Consider the following 20,111-nt stretch of genomic DNA (forward strand, 5'->3'; position numbering starts at 1 on the left):
GAGGATGGCTAGAATGAGAAAAGATGAACAAACCTTACTCTTCAATGTGAACAGACAGTTGCCAGATATTTGAGCATAAAAAGACAAAGACAAAAAAGAGAGACCATAGAAGACAGACCAAAACAAACAGGAAAAATACAGAAAAAGAAAAATCTTGGTTGAAAGAAAACAATGCAGGGAGCATAAGAGTTAAAACACACTCAGACACACACATGCACAGCTAATATTGGGATCCTCAAAAAAGAGAAGATACTGTATCCAGGAAATAAGAAAGAGAGATACAGTTTTTTAAAAAAAGGAATAACATTCAGAGTGGTCTTGGAAATAAAAATTTGGGGACAGTCACAGAAAAACTTCAGTAGAAAAGTGTGTCAGACAGAATTATAGTCCCTAAAAAGATTCCATGCCCCGGTTCCTGAGACCATGAGTATGTTGCCTTAGATGGCAAACCAACTTTGCAAATGTAATTAAGGCTATTACTTAGTTGACCATAATACAAGGCTGTGCCAAAAAGTGAAAATAAAGAATATAGAGATGATATTGTTTTTAAATATCATATTATAGAATTTCCCAGGATGGAAAAGTATAAACTATTACTTCAAAATTGCCCACCAAATTTCCCAGGGCAAAACTCACACCAAGGGATCAACAGGAATAAAGAAATCTTGAAATCTCCTAAGAAAGTTCATGAACGATTTATAAAGGATCACAAGTCAGTATAGTATCAAATTTCTTAAAAGCAACACTGAAAGCCAGAAGACAGGAAACTAATGTCTTCAAGTTTCTGGAGGGGAGTTATTTTCACCTCTGAGTTCAATATCTAGCCAAATAATCAAGTGTTAGATTCGGATGATGAAGCTGTCTTGAGATAGGCAAGAACTCAAGTTACAGGTTGTATGCATTCTATTTAGGAAGCTACTGATGGATGTTCTTCAGCACAATGAGGAAGTTAAAAGAGAGAGAGAGATCGAAAAATTATAAGATCCAGTACAATGGAGAGGATATGGAAACAGCACTCATAATACACCAAGCAAACCAAGACAACAGCCAATGCAGATTGGAGCAGCAAGACAAAGATACAAAAATCAAAATAAAAGATATCACTCTATGTCCACCTTTATACTGCCAAAAATGAGAGAGCCAGATAATTCCAAGGATTGGTTGGGATGCGTGGTGAAGGTAAGGAAAGCTAGAAAGCAATCATCTGGGACTATTTACCCAAGTTAAAATATAAACCATAAGGCCCCAGAATTCCATTCTTGAGAATTCATAAAAAAGCAAACCTCACAGAGGTCAAATAGAGAACCTGAAGAATGTATGTACTATGAAGAAATGAAAGCCAACCTGGGTTTCCAACATTGGGAGAGGGCATAGGTCAAATGGCATGCTGGATATAAGTCAAAGAATACTAAGTAGTAAGCAGAGAGATACATAGGAATAGATGCATGCATAGCAATTAAGATGAAACTTTAAAAATGTTCAGTGAAAAGGTAAGAAAAAAGTTCACACACCATTCACACAAAAGGCCTTCAGTGTATGTCCATCCAGGACTGCCCCTCTAAAGCCAGCCCATACATCCAACTGTGTTCTTGACTTCTCAACCTGGACGTCTAGTATATGTTTCAAACTTGACATATCCAAAACTGAGCTCCTAATTATTCTTTCCAAACCAGCTTTTTCTACAATCTTCCTCAATCTAATTATGAAAGTGCCATTATTTTCAGACATTCATGACAAAAATCTTAAGGCCATTCTTTAAAAAAAAATTTTTAAATATGTTCATTGACTTTAGAGAGACAGGAAGTGGGGGAGAAAGAGAGAGAGAAGCATCAATCGGTTGCCTTCCATAAGTGCCATGATGGGAGATTGAACCTACACTGAACCTACAACCTAGTACGAGGGCCGACCCCCCGAAAATGGAGTTACCTACTGCAGGGCAGGCTCGTTGTAGCACTGGCTTCCCCCACTAGGCGAGTGTTCTAGGAGCCCATCTGTACCAGTGCACCAACTGGCATTGTGAGAGGCTACAATAGGCTTCAGTGATTTTTTTGAAGACTCAGTGTGTTTGCCTGTTTCCCGATGAGTGGTTTATGAGCGCACCTGCCTACACTTTACTGAGTGTTCAGCAGTTTTTGACCAAAAACAGCTTGACCTCTGAGCCCCAATCTCCCTATTCACCGGATCTCACCCTGAGCAACATTTTTATTTGTTTTTTGTTTCCCTGGATAAAAAAAAAGAGCCTCAAAGGGAAATGTTTTCCTGATGTGGAAGAGGTGAAACAAAAAACTTAAGAAGCACTAAAAGGCATCAAAATGAACAAGTTCAAAAACTGTTCTGAGCAATGTAAAAAACATCTAGATGGGTGTATTGCATCAAATGGAGACTACTTTGAAGGTGACTTAAGTTTAAACATGTTACAATAAGCACACAATTTTTTAATAAATAAATTCTGGGTTTGGGGGGAGTTCCCTCTTCATATGTGCCCTGACCAGGAATCGAACCCACAATTTTTTGGAGTATGGGACAATGCTCCAACCAACTGAGCCATACCAGTCAGGGCTTAAAATCATTTTTGAGTCCTTTCTTTCTCACCCTATATCCAGTCAGTCAATAAAATCTACCTACCGCATCAAAAGATACTCAGAATCTAACTATATCTCGCCAGTTATACACCATCATACTAGTCCAAGACATAAAACTTATGTTATTGCAATTATTTCCTAATTGGTCTCTCTTCTACTGTTTCACTCTGCCATTTGTTAATAATACAGCAGCCTAAGTAGTAATATTGAAAAGCAAACACAGCATGTCATTCGTTTGCCTAAAACCTTCAATCATTTTCCATCACACTCAGAATGAAAGTCGAAGACCACACTTTGACCTCCCAATTGGTCTTTGACCTGGCTACTCTTCTGTTGATCTCATTTTGACTACCTTTCTTCTAATTCTACCAAGTTCTAGTTCAATGTTCTCCTTGCTATTCCTTTTTTCCCATTTTTGATATCTACTATATTTTTTAATATATTTTATTAATTATGCCATTACAGTTGTTCCATTTTCCATCCTGCACACTCCTCCCCCACCATCCCCCCCTTTTAGTTTATGACCATGTGTCTCAAGTTCTCTAGATTCTATATTTCCCATACTATTCTTGAAGTTAAACTTGCCAGGCAAGCTCCAGCTTTAGGCCTTTGCCCTTGTTATTTTTTCTTGCCTGGAGTGCTCTTATATAAAATATCCTGATTCTCACTCATCTCCTTCAGCTGTTCACTCAAAAGTTATTTGACACACACACCCCATCTAACCCTGACTCAATAACCCATATTCCTTTTTAGAGTTTTAATTATTCCTTAGCATTTTCTCTATAGTATTGTATATATTTTGCCTATTTATATTATTATTGTCTGTCTTCCCTGCTAGAATGTAAACTCTCTGAAGGATTTTTCTTTCTTTCCCACTGTGTAAGAGTTGTATTAATTAGAAGAGTATCTAGAATTATATTAATTAGAATAATATCTAGCCCATAGTGCTCAATTGTCAAAGAATAAGTTAAAAAAACATACATGCATATAAAACACTAGATTTGTAAGAACACAAGTAAACACAAAGTAGAAAAACTACTTTAAAAATGCACACTAGAAAAAATATATTGCCCATAAAAGTGGGCTAATTGGAGCAAAGAATGGTGGAAGTGGTCCAGGCTGAGGGCTAGGAAACAGCTGTGGTGGGTGAAGGAGGGGATGAGCATGGTCAGCACACTGGTGAAGAGGGGCTGGAGCTCAGTGTCCGTGCCCTGCAGTCGGGGGTGGGGGGGTGGGGGGTAGGAATGATGCCACATAAGGGCTAACAGACTGAGAGGAGGAAATGAATACAGAACAATTACTTTGGGAAGCCAGCCTGCAGGTGTAGCACTATCGGAAGGAAGTCAAAGAACTGGAGATTTTCTTCAGAGACTAGTATATGCCTCTTGCTTTGTGGGCTAAAATAACCTTTGTGAGCTAAAATGACACCCACCTGAGTGCACTAACATCAGCATTAATGACCAAAACGGCCGGCCAACATTTGTTAGATCTAACACTGGCACGGTAGTTCAGAAACACAACAGGAAAGTGACCAAGAAGAAACAGTGATTTGGCAGGCAAACTCCGCCTTTTCAGTTCCACTGTTTTCACGTTACCCCAGGGGCACTGAGTGTTAATTGTCAAGGGGAAACAAGTGGAAAATTGTCAGCTAACCTCACCAAGAATCTGTCAGGAAGAAGCGCTAAGACTTGCTCTACCGGAGTCATAGTAGAAGTTAATCAACCAAATTAAAATGAAAAGGGGGATAAATTATCTAACATTTGACTTCATGCTTCCCGTTAGTAAAAGTACCAAAACAATGCATAGTCACTTGTAAATGGATTATTTACTGTTCTTACTAATGAGATAAGGCAAAAGAGATGTGAGGTGTTTTGATATTTTGGGAAATGTATCTCCTTTTTTTCTTCATTGCTTTTTATGGGGAAAAAAAAACCTGTGAAGCTTTTATTCTGCACTGCATTTCGGGAATGTGGCACTACCTAACCAAAAAAAAATCTCAAAATTTCAGGGAAAGCACAATACTCAGGCGACATCAAGATGCAGGAGAGGTAGCAGGAGGTCCCGGGAAGAGAGCAGCAGAGACCTGAGGCCAAGTTTATTATCAGATATTCAGGATTAGAGTAGGAGTTGAGTCAGGAGTCTTTAATCCAGTTATTAAAGTCCTCTAGGAAGGTAAGGAAAGTGAGGATAAAATACTGGAAGGATGTGTTTGACTCTCAAAGGAGCAGAGGGGTGAGGATGAAGAGTAAAGTCCAGCAGGACTGTACACAATGCTAAGCACAGAGTGGGCCCCTGATCAGAGGAGTTAGGAGAAGGAGAACCTAGAAGGAAGGTGCTACCTGTAGAAGAGAGGAGACTCAGGTGAGAAGCGGCACATGTTTGAACAGGTGAAGGTGAGGAGAAAGAAGAAATAAAGAAGACAGCACCGAGTGGCATACCTTGCTGGTCCAGCTGCCTGAGTCCAAGCGCCAGGCCTAATCCAAGTGTCACAATCACCAACAAAACAAGAAGAACCTATCACACAAAATGGAAAGTGACCTCTACAATTTAAAACTATATATACACAGTTGCAGACAACTGCTTCCCACTGAATTCTAAGGGCACAGAGTGTTTGTTCACTTATGCATTTACCAGACCCAACAGTGACAAAGGTACATAACTGTATTTAACGCCAGACAATAAGGAAGGTTTGGGAAGAAATACCATTTATTACAAATCCTTAAATTTAAATACATTGATCCCCCTTAGCTTAATCCTAATGTGAATTAAACACATGAAACCAAGTGAATTAAACCATGAAAGCTTTGCCCATTTTTTTTCTTAACTAGGCAACTGTTTGAAGATTATTTCTCTTAAAAAAACAAACAAACAAACAAACTTCCAAAATTGTGAAGTAGTTAACAACCTCATTCTTACGGGCAGATTATCTCCTGACCCCACTTTGTCCATCAGAGGACAATGAGAATATTTAACATAAGTAAAAATGTGTTGTTCACATAATAAGCTGGTATATAATCTGTTTTGATCTACAGCTCAAACAAAAATGATGTAGGATAATTTGGAAGCTGTGTGACCAAAGATTGTGTGTCGCATTCATTATCACCACTGCTGACAAAGCCGTTCAACATAGTGGACTTTGTGTTGTGACTAGGGTTAGGCTGTGGTATAATTAAAGAGAATTCTTCTCTCTCACCTCTTCCTTATCCATTAAGTGTAATGATAAGCAAGCTGGGTGATACAGTCTGAATACTGCATATTGTCATAAGAATGTGAATGCAATGGATACACAGATCATGTAGGAAGTAACTTATAGTCCCTGTAAACTTTGCTGTAGTTTTTTCTTTTACAAATCACTTTCATGAAAAAAAAAATCCCACAACATCAAAATCAACCAGCAAATTAATATATCTAATGAAGACAATTCTCATATGAAGTCTTCAAGCTCACCCAAGGTTCAGTAACCTTCTGGCAGGTGTTCATTTAGTACAAAGAATGGACAGAAAAGGTGAACAGAAACATTTATTAAATAACATTGTTAGCACTTAGTCTGTTGTTACGCTGCTCGAAAGCCACTGGTGACAAGACTAAGAATGCTACAAAGAAATAAAACCCTGGGAGACTTTCCTACGGTAAACCTCATGCATCACAGATTGACAAGTTGATATATTTCAGTGAACATCTTTGGTCCTTGGCAGGTCAAGCTGGCTGGAGAAATAAGCAATAGCTAGCTGACTTTGTACTTGTTCTATATATTTATGGCTTGCCCTCTGCATTGTTTTGTAAGCTCCTTGAGAGAAAGAAGATTAGTTTTTAACCTCATATAATTATTTACTCTAAATATGTAATTCTGAATAAGCACCTTGATACTGAGATGCCTATATGTCAAACTATCTCATGCTATCCATAAAGTGGAGAAGGGCCTCCAAAACTCACTGAGAATCCAACACAGGGCTGTAGCCTGGCTGAATAAAGAGTGTGGAAAATACAGTAGTTACCTTAAACTTTTTTTAAATGAAATATTAAAATTTGGAAATATTAGGGTACCTTTGCAACTATGATTATACAGCATTGAGCTCCTATTATATGTGCTAATAAGCCACTAGTAGGATACAAAGGTATATAAACAATGCATAAGTTTTGCTCCCAAGGAGTTTATAATTTCCTGAGTTTATCAGATATGACAATACAATGAATGGCATATGAGCTACCAGCATTGCTGCAAAGTCCCAGAAGAATAATAAACAAGTAAACTATGTTGAGGATTTACTTCACTATAATCACTGGGTTCCATGCTCACACGCATTGTTTAATCTATTCCTAGAAACAAGGCCCGAGTGACAGAGAATGGTGGAACACCAACTCAAGTAAGGAATGCAGCAGAAAACAGTGGCGGGATAGGTGTGGGGAAATGATGCAGGAGGTTTTGGCTTCAGGTACTAGATGAGGAGCCAGTGAGGAGGTGCTTGAAACTGTGTGGCAGAAACTTTGGGAGAGCTCAGAGCTGGGGACTTTGGGACTGTTGGTTCAGAATTTGATGCTGAAAGAGATAAAAGAGGAGATTGTCTGAAGATCTTTGGATAGGACTTGGTGAAAGACTGTTGTGAATTGAGAAGAAAGATATCCACTGAGAATGCAGATAAGAAGAAAAGTCATAAAAATGGGAATTTTAATGCCATCGTAGAAGCAAAGGGAGAGAATAACTTAAAATGAGAAAATACCAAGCAACACCTATGTATTGTCATAAAGACTCTGGAGCAGGACAGGGGAGGGCTGGCTTTTGAAGGATGACTGGAGTAGAGTGAAAACAAAACTAAACAACAGGGAATGGCTGAATAGTGAGAAAACCAAAGCGACAGAGAGCGTGCCCCTCTTCCTAAAAGTTTGATGGTAGAAACAAAAGAGAGAGTGTAATAAAATCAAGAAAAGGGGTTTTTTTGGTAATTTTTTTGTTCATTTTGTTTTTAGGACAGGAAAGAACAAGAAAGAAAAAATAGGCAAGAGAGATTAATTATAGGAGGGAAATAAAAGAGGATAAAATCGATAGTACAACAAAGGATTTAAGATACAGTGATTTTAATTTCTGTTTCTAGTCTTAAAATATTCATGCAATAAAAATGTGACTTGGGAAGTAATTGCAGTCAGATGAAAAGAAGTGCTATAGAGTGTTCTGGCACAAACCCTGACTTTCAGTTCAATAGTCATTTGTTGTCACTCAAATATTTTTACTTGTAAAATATGAATAAAACTATTAAATGCCTTAGAGTTGTCACAAAACTGAACACAATTACTTAAAACTTTACATTTAAATAGTAGTACAAACAAATATGAAGAGAGTATACATTAAACATTTGACACAAAGCTGCAATAAAGTAAAATAAAAAATAAACTGTACTTACAGTACAAATGATTTTGTATTTCTTAGCAGTGGTCTTCTTAACAGTTTCTTCCACTTGTAAGGTCATCAGAGAATCCATTGGGTTTCAGCTGCATAAACCTGTTTTAACAGAGACAGATCACTCCTTCCTTTCTCCAGTCTGGCCAGGAGTCACTGCATGAGTTACAGAGACTGACTTTGAACTCTTTGGGAGAGTCACAGACCGTTAGTGATTGGACAATCAAGAGAGAAGAAGTAAGTGGTAGTAACAATACTGTAGAGATATGAAAGTTTATGTCCAGTACATTGTAAATAACTGTACTTTCTCTCTTTTCAGTTTATACTAAAGGCACAAAACAAAGGGCCTCCTTACAGAAATTCCAGGGGGTTTTAATATTTACATATATTTTATGTCATAGTGGAAAATTAACATTAAAAATGTGCTTTAACCATAATAGTAATTCCAGTTCTGCTACACCCATGTAAAGTACTTAATTATGTACTTGCACTTTACAATGTTCACAATTTGACAAGTTTTATTTTTTAAGATTTTATTTATTTATTTTTAGAGAAAGGGAGGGGAGAGAGAAAGAGAGGGAGAGAAACATCAATGTATGGTTGCCTCTCGTGTGCCCCTTACTGAGGACCTGGCCCACAACCCAAGCATATGCCCTGACTGGGAATCCAACTGGTGACACTTTGCTTCACAGTCTGGAGCTCAATCCATTGAGCCATAGCAGCCAAGGCCACAATTTGACATGTTTTATACACAAGAAGACCTCTGTTCTTGTCTTCTTGAAGAAAGTACAGTAAAACAAGAATATATTGGCCACTGCAAGAGCACACCCAGGACAGTGAAACAGGGAAGGGCTTAGCATACAAGAAATAACAGGAGAGTCTAGGCTGGACTATTTTAGCTCACCGAGAAGTCAGAGAAAAAGGGGCCTTGCAGACAGGTTCTGGGGGGTTAGCTCGGGACAAGCTGCCACTGCCTGCTGCTCCCCTGGTTGCAAGTCTTGTGGGGTCTCTTAGCAGAGTTTAGGGGGTGCATGCCTGTGGGAGGAAAAGGAGAGAGGGAAAGGCAAGGGCATGCTACCCAATGGGAGAGTGGGCACTGGGTCCTTTGTCCTCTGGGTTTTATCTCTCTCTTGCAGGTGGGAATCTTGGGGGAGGTCTCAGGGGAGAGTTTCAGCAGAATATTCATCAGCTTTCCAGGTGTCCTTTCAGGGCCGTGGTCTCCACTGGTCAATCAGTATCAGGGCAGAGGGCCATTAGTTATTGCAGCTGATCCTGAGGCAGCCGTACACAGTGGTGTTTGTTTGGTCTGCTGATTTTCTGGGCCTGGAGCTGAAATACATCTTAAGCCTTGAAGCTATCTCTAGGGAAGAAAGTTCAAAGGATATAAACTGCATGGTCAGTGATATGCTAGGGGAGAAACGGTTACACCAGGGGTGAAGTCCTTGCTTCCCCAGTTATGCTCCTTGCTGAGGCCTCTCCACCCTGGTGACCTTCTGCACCTGGCTCATCTTCCTTGCTCTGCTCATGTCTCCCTAACTGCCTACAACGTACTTATGGTGAAAGAAGCTAAATTAATAGGAACAAAGCCAAAGAGAGTTATAGTAAATGGTGGGTGTTAAGTTCTTATGTGTTTAAATGACCCGAAGACAGTAATTCTCAATGTCATTTGTTACCTACTGCTCTGCCAGCATCCCTCACCCCATTCAAACACACGCACAGACACACACACACACACACACACACACACACACACACACTAAATAAGAAAGTCATGGAGCTTCTAATAGTCTGGCGTTTGCAACTTACAATTAATTGACTCTTCATACAAATTCTTCGTTTTAAATGTGACCTCATATCATCTCAAAATTACTAAGTTTTGAATATTATAATGGAGAAAAACCTTAGTCTTTCAGGTCCTGATATAAGTGAACCTCAGGGAATCTACCTAAGGTACATAGAAATGCTGGCGTTGCTCAGTCTCTAGTCATATTCTCTGCTAGAGAAATTCCTGTAACTGAAGCCAAACCCCAACTTCTTTGAGTATCTCAAATCTTAGAAACATTGCTAACAGTTCACCTGAGCATTGGACACCAGCCAAATCCGCACCCTCCATGCAATTTAGACTTTGGAATAGGTTGCCGGTGTCACACGGATCTGAGCCCACACTCTAAGTTACCTGAACCTTGGAAACCTCATGATTCCTTCCCCTTAACTTTAGAACAACCTGTACCTTCTGGGTCCTGAAGCCTTCACTCTGCATATTTTAATGCTTTGTGGCCAAGAACACCTGTGCTCTGCAAGGCAGCTAGTGTTATACTACGTTCCCCACCAATCATACACATTTTTCATATTTTACGAGGTCCCCATGTCCACAGAATTCAAGAAGCTTCTGTAAAATCACAGAAAACTCACTCCTTGCTGTCCTGGGAAAGCCCAAGGGGCCTGCCACCATCCACTTCCTTAAGTCTCATCAATCCGTCCTTCCTGGTTCTAGCACCAGAGTTGGGTGGCAGCTGGACAAACCAGACTAGGAAAGTTCAGAGGAACCAGACACACTGAGGAGGGTGGTGGAGGTGAGGCAGAGAGGCTCAAGTCCAGCAGCGGGAAAGAGTTTAACAAAGCACGGAGATCTCAAATAAGGTGGCAGGGCCGGGTGGGCAGGTGGCCAAGTACAATAAAGGGCCCATCATAGGAAAAAGGCAAAAACACTTACAGGGAGATTAATGAGCATGCCTTGCAGGCAGAAAGCTAACCAGGCAAGCAGTTGGTATAAGAAGAACAGATGCTAGTCCTTGACAAGGGGAGATCCAATACTGACGCTGAACCTAGAACTAGCTGTCTTGGTGGGACTGGTGTTAGCAATGACACACAGGAGCTTAGAGGCAATGGTGTATAGAAAGAGACGAGGCAAAACCTCAGCATGGACTACAGGAGTCAAGTTTTTGAAATTGAAATATACATTAAATGTCTCCATTATTAGACATCCAAATGATAGAGTTGATGCTTATGTGTTGGTATCAGTTATTTTTCAGTGCCTATGTATGTGAAAATATTTTCCAAGGTGAGATACGCAATATCTCAACTTTGATGAGCACAGATGCACATTTTAATCATTTTTTGTCCACAGTTCCCCCTTAGGGTTAAAAAAAATAAAAAAATAAAAACAACCAGCCCTGGTGGGTGTGGCTCAGTGCATTGAGTGCCGGCCTGGGAACTGAAAGGCCCATATTCAGTCAGGGCACATGCCTGGGGTGCAGACCAGGCCCCCAGTAGGGGGCATATGAGAGGCAACCAATCAATGTTTCTCTCCCTCTCTTCATCCATCCCTTCTCCTCTCTCTAAAAATAAATAAATAAAATCTTTAAAAAAATGATAACCTGAATAATGCATGATAACAAACCTCGTGGTCAGAGAGTGTGGTCTCACAGCTCTAGGAGGCACATTCTGAGGAAGTGTCAGTGATATTGTCTTGTTGACACCAGGGAAGGGCATCTGCGTGGAGGCTGAATTTTTCCCAAAAAGGGAAGGGAAGGTAAATGGAAGGGAGTCAGGTCTTATGGCTTTTATTGTGAAAAAAACACTCTGATTTTCTTCTATCTTATGAACTATCATGATCTTAATTTTGCCATCTTCTCATTTTTTGTGTGTGTTTGGCATCTAGTGTAACATCTACATAAGCCATGAAAAGAGTATTAACAGATATTTTGCAATGGTTGGACTGTATAGAAAAATCCAAAGAACAAGTGTAACTATTATTATCAGTAATATCATTAACAAATAGGTAAAAAAAATCAAACAAAATACATTCTGAACTCAATATGTGAATGCAAAATATGTTCAAACCTGTAAGAATTTTTATGAGTTTATCTGAGCCAAACTGACAACAATTACCGGGAAGCAAAACCTCAACAAATTGCGAAAATGCTCCAGAAAAAAAATGGCAGTTTTGCACTTATTATGTACATTACAATCAAAAAAGAAGATATATTATAAGTGGGTTACATGAGATCCACCAATGACAGATTAGGGAGGTGGGAGAAAGCAAAGCGAGGAAACCTCTGGAATTGAACAAAAAGTAAAACAACACACACAGTTCTTTTACCTAAGCAGGTACAGGATAGTTAACAGTTAACAATTACCATGATAAAAATAATGAGGGGTGAGGGGGATTATTTTGTTACTCCAAAGGCATATTATAAAGAATGTTATCTTATATGCAAAAGACAGATGGGTAAAGATTGACCTTTGTTAGGGAAAAACACTGCCCTAGGACATGACTACCTGCCCTGAATTGCTTTTAGTTAAAAAAGTATTAATTTCAGACCACTCTAAGTTGTTACTTTAAGTCTTTGAGCATAAACTCAGCAAGGCCTCCGGGCAGGCCTCCCCTGAATGCGTGGCCCCTTTCCTCCACAAACAGCAGTCAGTGGGTATACACGCCTTGTCAGTGCCTCGGGCTAGCTGTCCATCTCTGTTCGTGGTGGTTTCTTTTCCTCGAGGAGACTTCATCATTCCTAGACAAGGGTCAAAGTCCATCCATGAATGGGTACCTGGTAAGGTCCCTCCAAGGAGGTTGAAGTGAGTCTTTTATTTAATCTTTTCAAAAAGTCAATATCTAAAGTCTTTGTCTCCTGGGAGCTCACTGCGAAAGAAAGCAGTTACCAAGTTGGCATTTTTGACTTTACCAAAACTTGGCACTGGTGTAAGAGATCTCCTTTCAATAATGTCAGCACATTAGTTTCTTCACCTAAGTCCAGCATAAATGCACTGTGATGTATAAAGGGATGCAAAATCTGAGAAATGGGAGCCAGGGACCAGGGAGAACTAAGTGGTCATCTTGGCTTCCCACAGCCCCAACTATTCATTTAATTTACAATCACTGTTTAGCCACGCAATATACTCTAGAAGTTCTCCTACATAAATTGAGACTTTTACATAAAGTCTCAGTATCTAATACAAACTAAGAAGCAATCAATTGATATTCTTCAGTGTGCAGATTTTATAACTTCTAGAAACATTGTTCATAGATATAAGTCAATTAACATGTAAACTTTAGCTTTTATTTACTAGGAATTAATCTTAGATCATGTGACCTTGAAAAGCATTTGATTTTGTTTCTATATTTCTGAGAATTTCAGAATACCCAATCCTTACAAGCACCTGCCTTTAATTTTAACGATACCATCCAGAGGTAGAAAATTATCTCCCACTTACGATGTACATATATAGACAAACAGACAGACACAAACAGAACAGTTGGATTCAAATTTCGTTTTGGAAGCATTTACAGTTTATATCTGTTCTTGACAAGTCAAGTTCCAAATGACCTTCTCCCTTTTAAACTGAAAACAGACACAATAAATTCCACAAAGAATCAGGTTAACACCTAAAAGATATCATAGGTTGATCCATTATCTAAGTCCTTTTTCCTTTAGCTTAGAAGAGGAAGCCTTTTAAGTCTTCCTCTTAGAGAAAGACTCTTCCTGCAGAGACCAAGATAGTCTCTGCAAATTATTTTTTCTTTCATTCTGCCTAATTTTACAAGTGACTTTTTCTAATTATGCACACAAAAATTCATTTAGAAGTACTGAAGAATCCTCATCTTGGCCATCTTAGTCCTATATGGGAGGCTAACTATAATGGGCCTTTTTGGCCCAGAGGCATGATTTCCCCTGTTAATTTTGAGATCTGTGGCGTCTCAACCAACTTGTAGGGAAAACCAATCCTTACATGTGTGTCTCCAGGTGACACAAAGGCAGTGGCTGTCCCTGTAAGACTGCTTTACCCTCTTGGAAACCCAAGATGCATAGAAAACCCGAGTAAGGCAAAACCTTACCTGACACAGCCCGAATCACGACAATTTCCAAGGCAGAGGCACGTCTCTTGGGTGTCTTTCTTGGGGTGCACCCTTTCCAGGGAAAACTGCCCTCCCTCCAGAGCTCCCTCCAGCTTCTCCGGAATTGGCCAGGCTACTGCACTGGACTCTTCACAGAGCCCATCTCCGCCACTCCACCGTCAGTGTCTGAATAACTGTTATCACATCACTGTTATTCAGGTCCGGAAGCAAGGTGTTCTTTATCTCAGGGAACTAAAGAGAGTTCAGTATCTCATTTAACCAGCAAAAATTTTGCTTACTAGGTAATCCAATGAAGAAGAACAAGATTAAAAGCAGCAGCCCCTTTTCTTCCCCTTTTCCTAGGCTATCACAGCACTTAACCACCTCTGAGGATTTCCTAAGAACAAATCAAATAAAGACATGCCCTGCTACTTAAACTAAGAATGCCTGGAATTCTAGGAGAAACACCCAGGTCACCTGATGCAAAACCCTGGGGCACAATGGGCCCTTGTTTGTACCCAGTACCTGGCCCCAGTCCTCAGGGGGGTCCTGGCTTTGTCTGAAACCTGCCAACAGCATCAAGTAGTTGTCTGAGTCAAAAACCTGTAGAGAATTTTTATAAGAGTTGACACATGCTGGCGGAAAGTTCTCTTATCCTCCACAGAATAACAGTTTTGCAGCTTCTTCTATGCATTTGACATTTATAAGGGAACATAATGAAGATTACATAGAAGTGGGAAAAAGCAGGGTAGGGATGGGGTTACAGTTAACAGGATTATGTATTCTTTTGAGGTTAATACCCCTTTCCACAGGTTTTCTGGTATTTCAAATGTATCTTAACCTATAGGCACAAAAACAACAGCCAAGTCTCACTTAAAACCTTTTACTGGTCAGGTTATCGGCCTGATACCCACCATGACCTGCCCAGCTTGTGAGGTTACTTTCCATATAACCCTTTTTTTAATCACTCATGATATATTAAAAATTCTAAATATTGGCTTACAAATTATGAAATTAAAGTTCTCATAAAAGTCCTCTCTTCCAACTGGTGAGTCAATAAGTAATCTACAGTATATTCATTTTTTAAATTTTTTTTTATTTATTTTTAGAAGGAGGGGAAAGGAGGGAGAAAAAGAGGGAGTGAAACATCAGTGAATGGTTGCCTTTCCAGCACTCCCAATGGAGGACCTGGCCCACAACCCAGGCACGTGCCCAGACTGGGAATCTGAATGGCGATCCTTTGGTTCACAGTCTGGCGCTCCTTCCACTGAGCCACACCAGCCAGGGAAGTAGTATATTCATACAATGGATTGATACACATAGAATGAATCTCAAAATATAATATTGGTTGAAAGAAACTAGACACAAAAGAGTACATACTGTATGATTCCAATTGGGTCTGATACCAAGCAAAAAGTGAAAAAATATCCCATCAATAAAGTACTTTACTAGTTATGCACAAAGGTGTTACCTCAGGATAAAGAAAGGCCTCCTAAATCAGCTTGAAAAAACTGGACTAGGTTCCCAGAGCCTGTCAAACTGATGCTTGAAACAATACAATGGTGGGGGCAGGCCAGTCAGGGTGCTCAGACACCTGCTCTGACCACACCAGGGAGTTAGCCTTCCTCTTTGTCACCTTGCTCGACCCAATCCCTACCAAATAGCCTATAGGTATTCAGTAACTGATAGATATATGTATTTTTGGATTATTATAATTTAAAAATGTATCATTCTAATTGAAAAGCAGCAATGATGTGTTTACTTTTTTTTTTTTTTTTCAGTATCATTGAAAACCTGTAGTGTGTTCAGCTTTCTACGGGGGTTACCATGGTTAAGAAGACACGTGGTCCCTGGAGTCTAGGAAAGTGTGGTTTCAACTGCCTTTTCCAGGCTACGGGTCAGACGGAGCTACGAGTCTGTGGCTCACAGACATCATCTAATTGACTCAGGTTGCGGCAGAAAGTCTGCAGGCTGCAGCAAATCCCCCTACAGCCGGAAGGTGGCGGCCTGCCCCCGACAACGCCTCGGGGTGATTTAGGCTGGAAGTTCCGCTTGGGGGCGCTCTTGTCTGGCTCGCAGGGCGGCGCCCTTCCCCTCAGGCGGAACCCTCTGGATGGGTCCCTGGTTTCTGGAGGTTTGGTAATGAGCGAGCGCCAGGCACTTCCCAGCGCTTCCTGCAGGCCCCGGATGTTGGCAGGGCTGCAAAGAGGATTATCAAAGCTGAGGATTTTAAGTGGAGAGCGACCCCGTCTACCTGCAAATTCCTGTGGGCCCTCCGCCAGCCTGTCTCAGGAGCTCTGGCTTGACACCCGGCAGCGAGCCGGGCGCCCAGGAGGGTGGGGGCCATGGTGCAGATGGAGACGCAACTACAGAGCATTTTTGAGGAGGTGGTGGTGAGTGGAGCGCCAAGGATCCAGAGCGCTGGCGGGGCGTGGGGGACACACGGGGGCAGCGGATCGAGGGACCTTCCCAGACAACCTCTTCCCGGTCTCTTCTTTGTTGTGACACCGTGTGTGTGCGGAGCTTTAGCGATTCTCAAACTGCTGTCAAATTCTAAGCTCTCTTAAAATCCACAGCACCCACTGTGACAGGCTAGGCAGGTATTGTTACTTTCTTGCACGGAGCTGATTAAGATGATTTCCCCCATGTTACATTGTAATAGTTTGCTCGAGGAGGCCCCTCCTTTTTTTTTTTTTTTTTGTGATTCACATCGTTTTGTTTTGTTTTTTACAGAAAACAGAAATTATAGAAGAGGCTTTCCCTGGGTGAGCATTTGCATGGCAGATTTTTGTGTTTTAACGTGAATGTATCTTTGTAAGATTTTGCTTAGCTTTGCCTTGGAGATTTATAACTATTCTGGTTATGTTGACTTACCTTTTTCAAACTACTGGCAAGTAATGGTAATGTGATTTTTGTTTATAGCATGTTTATGGACACTCCTGAAGATGAAAAAACAAAGCTAATTAGCTGTTTGGGGGCCTTCAGACAGTTTTGGGGTGGTCTTCCTCAGGTGAGTACTGCATTTTTAATACATTCCACTGATGACTGGTGTTGGTATTTAGGTTTTCTGGGAAGGAGGAGATAAAATTGTCATCATCTTTGGTTTGTCCATTCTGGTTTCCATTTGTTGCAGTTAATGTTCTTCCCATAGAGCGTCTATATTGAGGGTCTGGTTGATGCCAGCGCAGTGGGAGGTGTTGAAAATCGCCCCCATGTCGCCCCCATGTTAGATTATATATCACCATTTTCATCCTATTTTGATTTATTTCATGGAGTTGAAAACAACTGTGTTAGGGGTTATAAAGGATAAAAATTTCATTTATATTCTCAACAGAAAGAATTGGTACAGTATAGTGAAGATACTATATTAAAGATACAAAAATGCCACAATAAGAATACAATAATTTTATAATGAGGATATAAAGGTACAGTAGAAATAAGGAAAAAAACAGTAAAACTTAGTAACAAAGCACAGTCACTAGGAAATGTTTCCTTGAAGAAGACGAAATGTGTGACCCTTAAAGAACTCATGTTCCAGTAATCCATTTTCTTTTCATGATTTATAACAGGCAGGGAAATATTTGCAGTTGAGGCGCTGGTGGTAAGACGTGTTACTCAGACATGGACCAAATGGTGGCAAAGCATTCATTATTTTTTAGTTTTTAATTATGTTTTACTAGGTAATATGTTCATATGGTACAAAATGCAAAAAGTGCAAAAAGGTGGACCCCATTAATACTTTGCCTTTCATCTCTCTTAGCTTAATTACCTGTTCTTTTTTCTGCCTGCAGCCCGTATGAGCGGTTTCCTTTCTTCTAGAAGTATTTTATGTATGTAGAATAATTTTTACAGAGTGATCTCGTAGGCCCTGGTTGGTGTGGCTCAGCAGATTGAGTGCCATCCTGAGAACCAAATGGTCTCTAGTTCAATTCCCAGTCAGGGCACATGCCTGGGTTGTGAGCCAGGTCTCTGGTAGGGGTTGCATGAGAGGCAACCACACATCGATGTTACCCTCTCTGTCTCCCTCCCTTCCCCCTTTCAAAAAATAAATAAAATCTTACAAAAAATAAGAACCATCATATACTGTGTACACTGTTCATTTATACCTTGTTTCTTTTTCCACTTAATAAATTCTGAAAGTAAGTCTACAGAAATCCACCAAAAGTTAAAATTTCAGCCTTTCTTTCTTTCTTGCAGAATAATATGATATATTTTTGGCTTTACCTTTCTTTCTTTAACCAGACTTCTCTGACTGACATTTAGGTTGCTTCTAACCTTTTCCTACCTGAAACAATGTAGAATGAATGATATATGTGGACAGAGAACAAATTCTTTCAAGTAGTGTTGCTGGATGAAAGAGTATATTTATTTGTAATTTTTATAGAAATTGCCTAATAACTTTCCATAAGGGTCACCAATTTATACTCTGATTAGCAATGTATCAGAGTATATATACCCAATAGCCTAGCAATTAAGTGGTGAGAAACTTTTTTTTAATCTCCACTGGAGGATATGTTTATTGATTTTAGAGAAAGAAGGAGAAAGGGAGGGAGAGAGAGAAACATCAGTGTGAGAGAGAAACATTGATCGGTTACCTCCCATATGATCCCTGATCCGGGATTCAACCTGCAACGTAGGTTTGTGCCCTGACTGGGAATTGAATCCACAACCTTTTGGTGCAAAGGACAATACTCCAACCAACTGAGCCACCTGACCAGGCAGAACTTTCTGATCTTTGCCAAACTAAAACATGAGAAATGTTATCTCCATATAATTTTATTTTGCATTTCTCTGAGTGATGTTGAACATCTTTCCAAAATATTTAGAATTTTAAATAATTAAAAATGCTATAAGGTAAAGTATGGCCCTTATCTTCAAGAAGATTATATTCTAATGGGAGCTAGGAAGAAAACGTACATTTCTGAACCAGCATGACACATTCAACAACAGAAGTGTGTGTGAGGACAGGGGTGGTGCCGAGAAACAGGACAGAGGCCGTTCTCGGGGGTGCCCTAGGAGACAGACTCTGATACGGTACAACCTCCGTGCATCAGGTTCCATGGTATATGATTCTAGAGGTGCATTATGTCATTCAATTCATATTGATTGGGCTCTTCGGGATTCGATTCACACTAAATTCTCATGAGGCTAATGTACTAACCCATAATGAGTTTATCCCCCAGTGACAGGAATATTTATATCTGCCATTAAGTAGGTTTCTGCTTATAGTGGCATTTACAATCTCTGCTAGAGTTTTCCATTGACCTTAAATATGTTCATGATATCTTACTCCTTTTGGAGGTCCTATGTAATAAAAATGGTGAGAGTTTAATCTATATAATTGAAAGATTTTAAGCTTAATATAACTAAAGTACTAAATCTGAACTTTTTTATTTTTTAAAGATTGTCTTCATCCACAAATGTTTGTAGTAGAGTATCTCATTCATAGTCTTGATATACTCCCAGGTACAGTATTAGCTATTTGTTAATTATAAGATACATAACTTTAGACTTAAACTATAATCACTTCCTAATTTTCCAGGAATCACATGAACAATGCATCCAGTGGATCGTTAAATTCATTCATGGCCAGCACAGTCCTAAAAGAATTTCTTTTCTTTATGACTGCTTAGCAATGGCAGTGGAGACTGGCCTCCTTCCACCCAGGTATGTGTAATGGCAGCCGTGAGCAGTCTAAAGAATTTTCTTTTTTTAATTAATGCTTGGACATTGGTCAAGATTGTTGTAAAAGGATAAGGGATGAGGAAGGAAGTTAGGTTCAGTCCTGGCTGGGTAGTTCACTTGGTTAGAACATCACCCCAATACACCAAGGTTGCAGGTTCTATCCCTGGTTAGGGCACGTACAAGAATCGACCAATGAATGCGTACGTAAGTGGAACAACAAATCAGGGTTTCTCTCTCTGTCTCTGTCTTTCCTCCTAAAATCAATCAATACTTTTTTTTATAAAAACCAAGCAATTCTTCATAATACCTCAGGTTTTAGTTTCTAGGAAACAATATAATTAAATTTTTTTATTGATTGATTTGTTTTTTAGAGAGAAAAAGAGAGATATCGGTTTGTTGTTCCATTTATTTATGCATTCATTGATTACCTCTTATATGTGCCCTGACCAGGGATCGAACCTGCAACTTTGATGTATTGGAATGATGCCCTAACCGACTGAGCTACCTGGTCAGGGCTAGGATACAGTATTCTTAGAATTGTGTATTTAAAGGCTGAAAAACAGGCTGCCTTTGCCTTTCAGCCCAAGGGCTAAAATCACACACTTTGAAGAGTTTG

General features: G+C 39.9%; 2 protein-coding genes across 4 annotated transcripts in view; one reads left to right on the plus strand and one right to left on the minus strand.

Annotated features, from left to right (window-relative positions):
* Positions 1–8,117, minus strand: part of ENPP3 (ectonucleotide pyrophosphatase/phosphodiesterase 3) — a 78,805-nt gene extending 70,688 nt beyond the window's left edge. Inside the window, exons 1-2 of the mRNA XM_037147910.2 lie at positions 7,979–8,117; positions 5,021–5,096 (exon numbers count right to left, since the gene is read on the minus strand). Of these exons, the coding sequence (XP_037003805.2) occupies positions 5,021–5,096; positions 7,979–8,056 (154 nt within the window). The 5' untranslated portion in view covers positions 8,057–8,117. The remainder of the gene's footprint in view (positions 1–5,020; positions 5,097–7,978) is intronic.
* A 7,881-nt stretch (positions 8,118–15,998) lies between these two features.
* Positions 15,999–20,111, plus strand: part of MED23 (mediator complex subunit 23) — a 48,891-nt gene continuing 44,778 nt past the window's right edge. For 2 of the 3 annotated variants that reach the window (XM_053664762.1, XM_053664763.1), the window contains exons 1-4: positions 15,999–16,203; positions 16,544–16,575; positions 16,733–16,820; positions 19,353–19,477. In XM_053664762.1, coding sequence (XP_053520737.1) covers positions 16,156–16,203; positions 16,544–16,575; positions 16,733–16,820; positions 19,353–19,477 — 293 coding nt within the window. In that variant the 5' untranslated portion in view covers positions 15,999–16,155. Of the gene's footprint in view, positions 16,204–16,543; positions 16,576–16,731; positions 16,821–19,213; positions 19,277–19,352; positions 19,478–20,111 lie in introns of those variants that run through there. The other variant, XM_053664764.1, reaches the window with a different exon arrangement.

The sequence above is a fragment of the Artibeus jamaicensis genome, unplaced genomic scaffold, assembly GCF_021234435.1.
Source record: "Artibeus jamaicensis isolate MK-2021 breed Jamaican fruit bat unplaced genomic scaffold, CSHL_Jam_final contig_387, whole genome shotgun sequence".
NCBI lineage: Eukaryota > Metazoa > Chordata > Mammalia > Chiroptera > Phyllostomidae > Artibeus > Artibeus jamaicensis.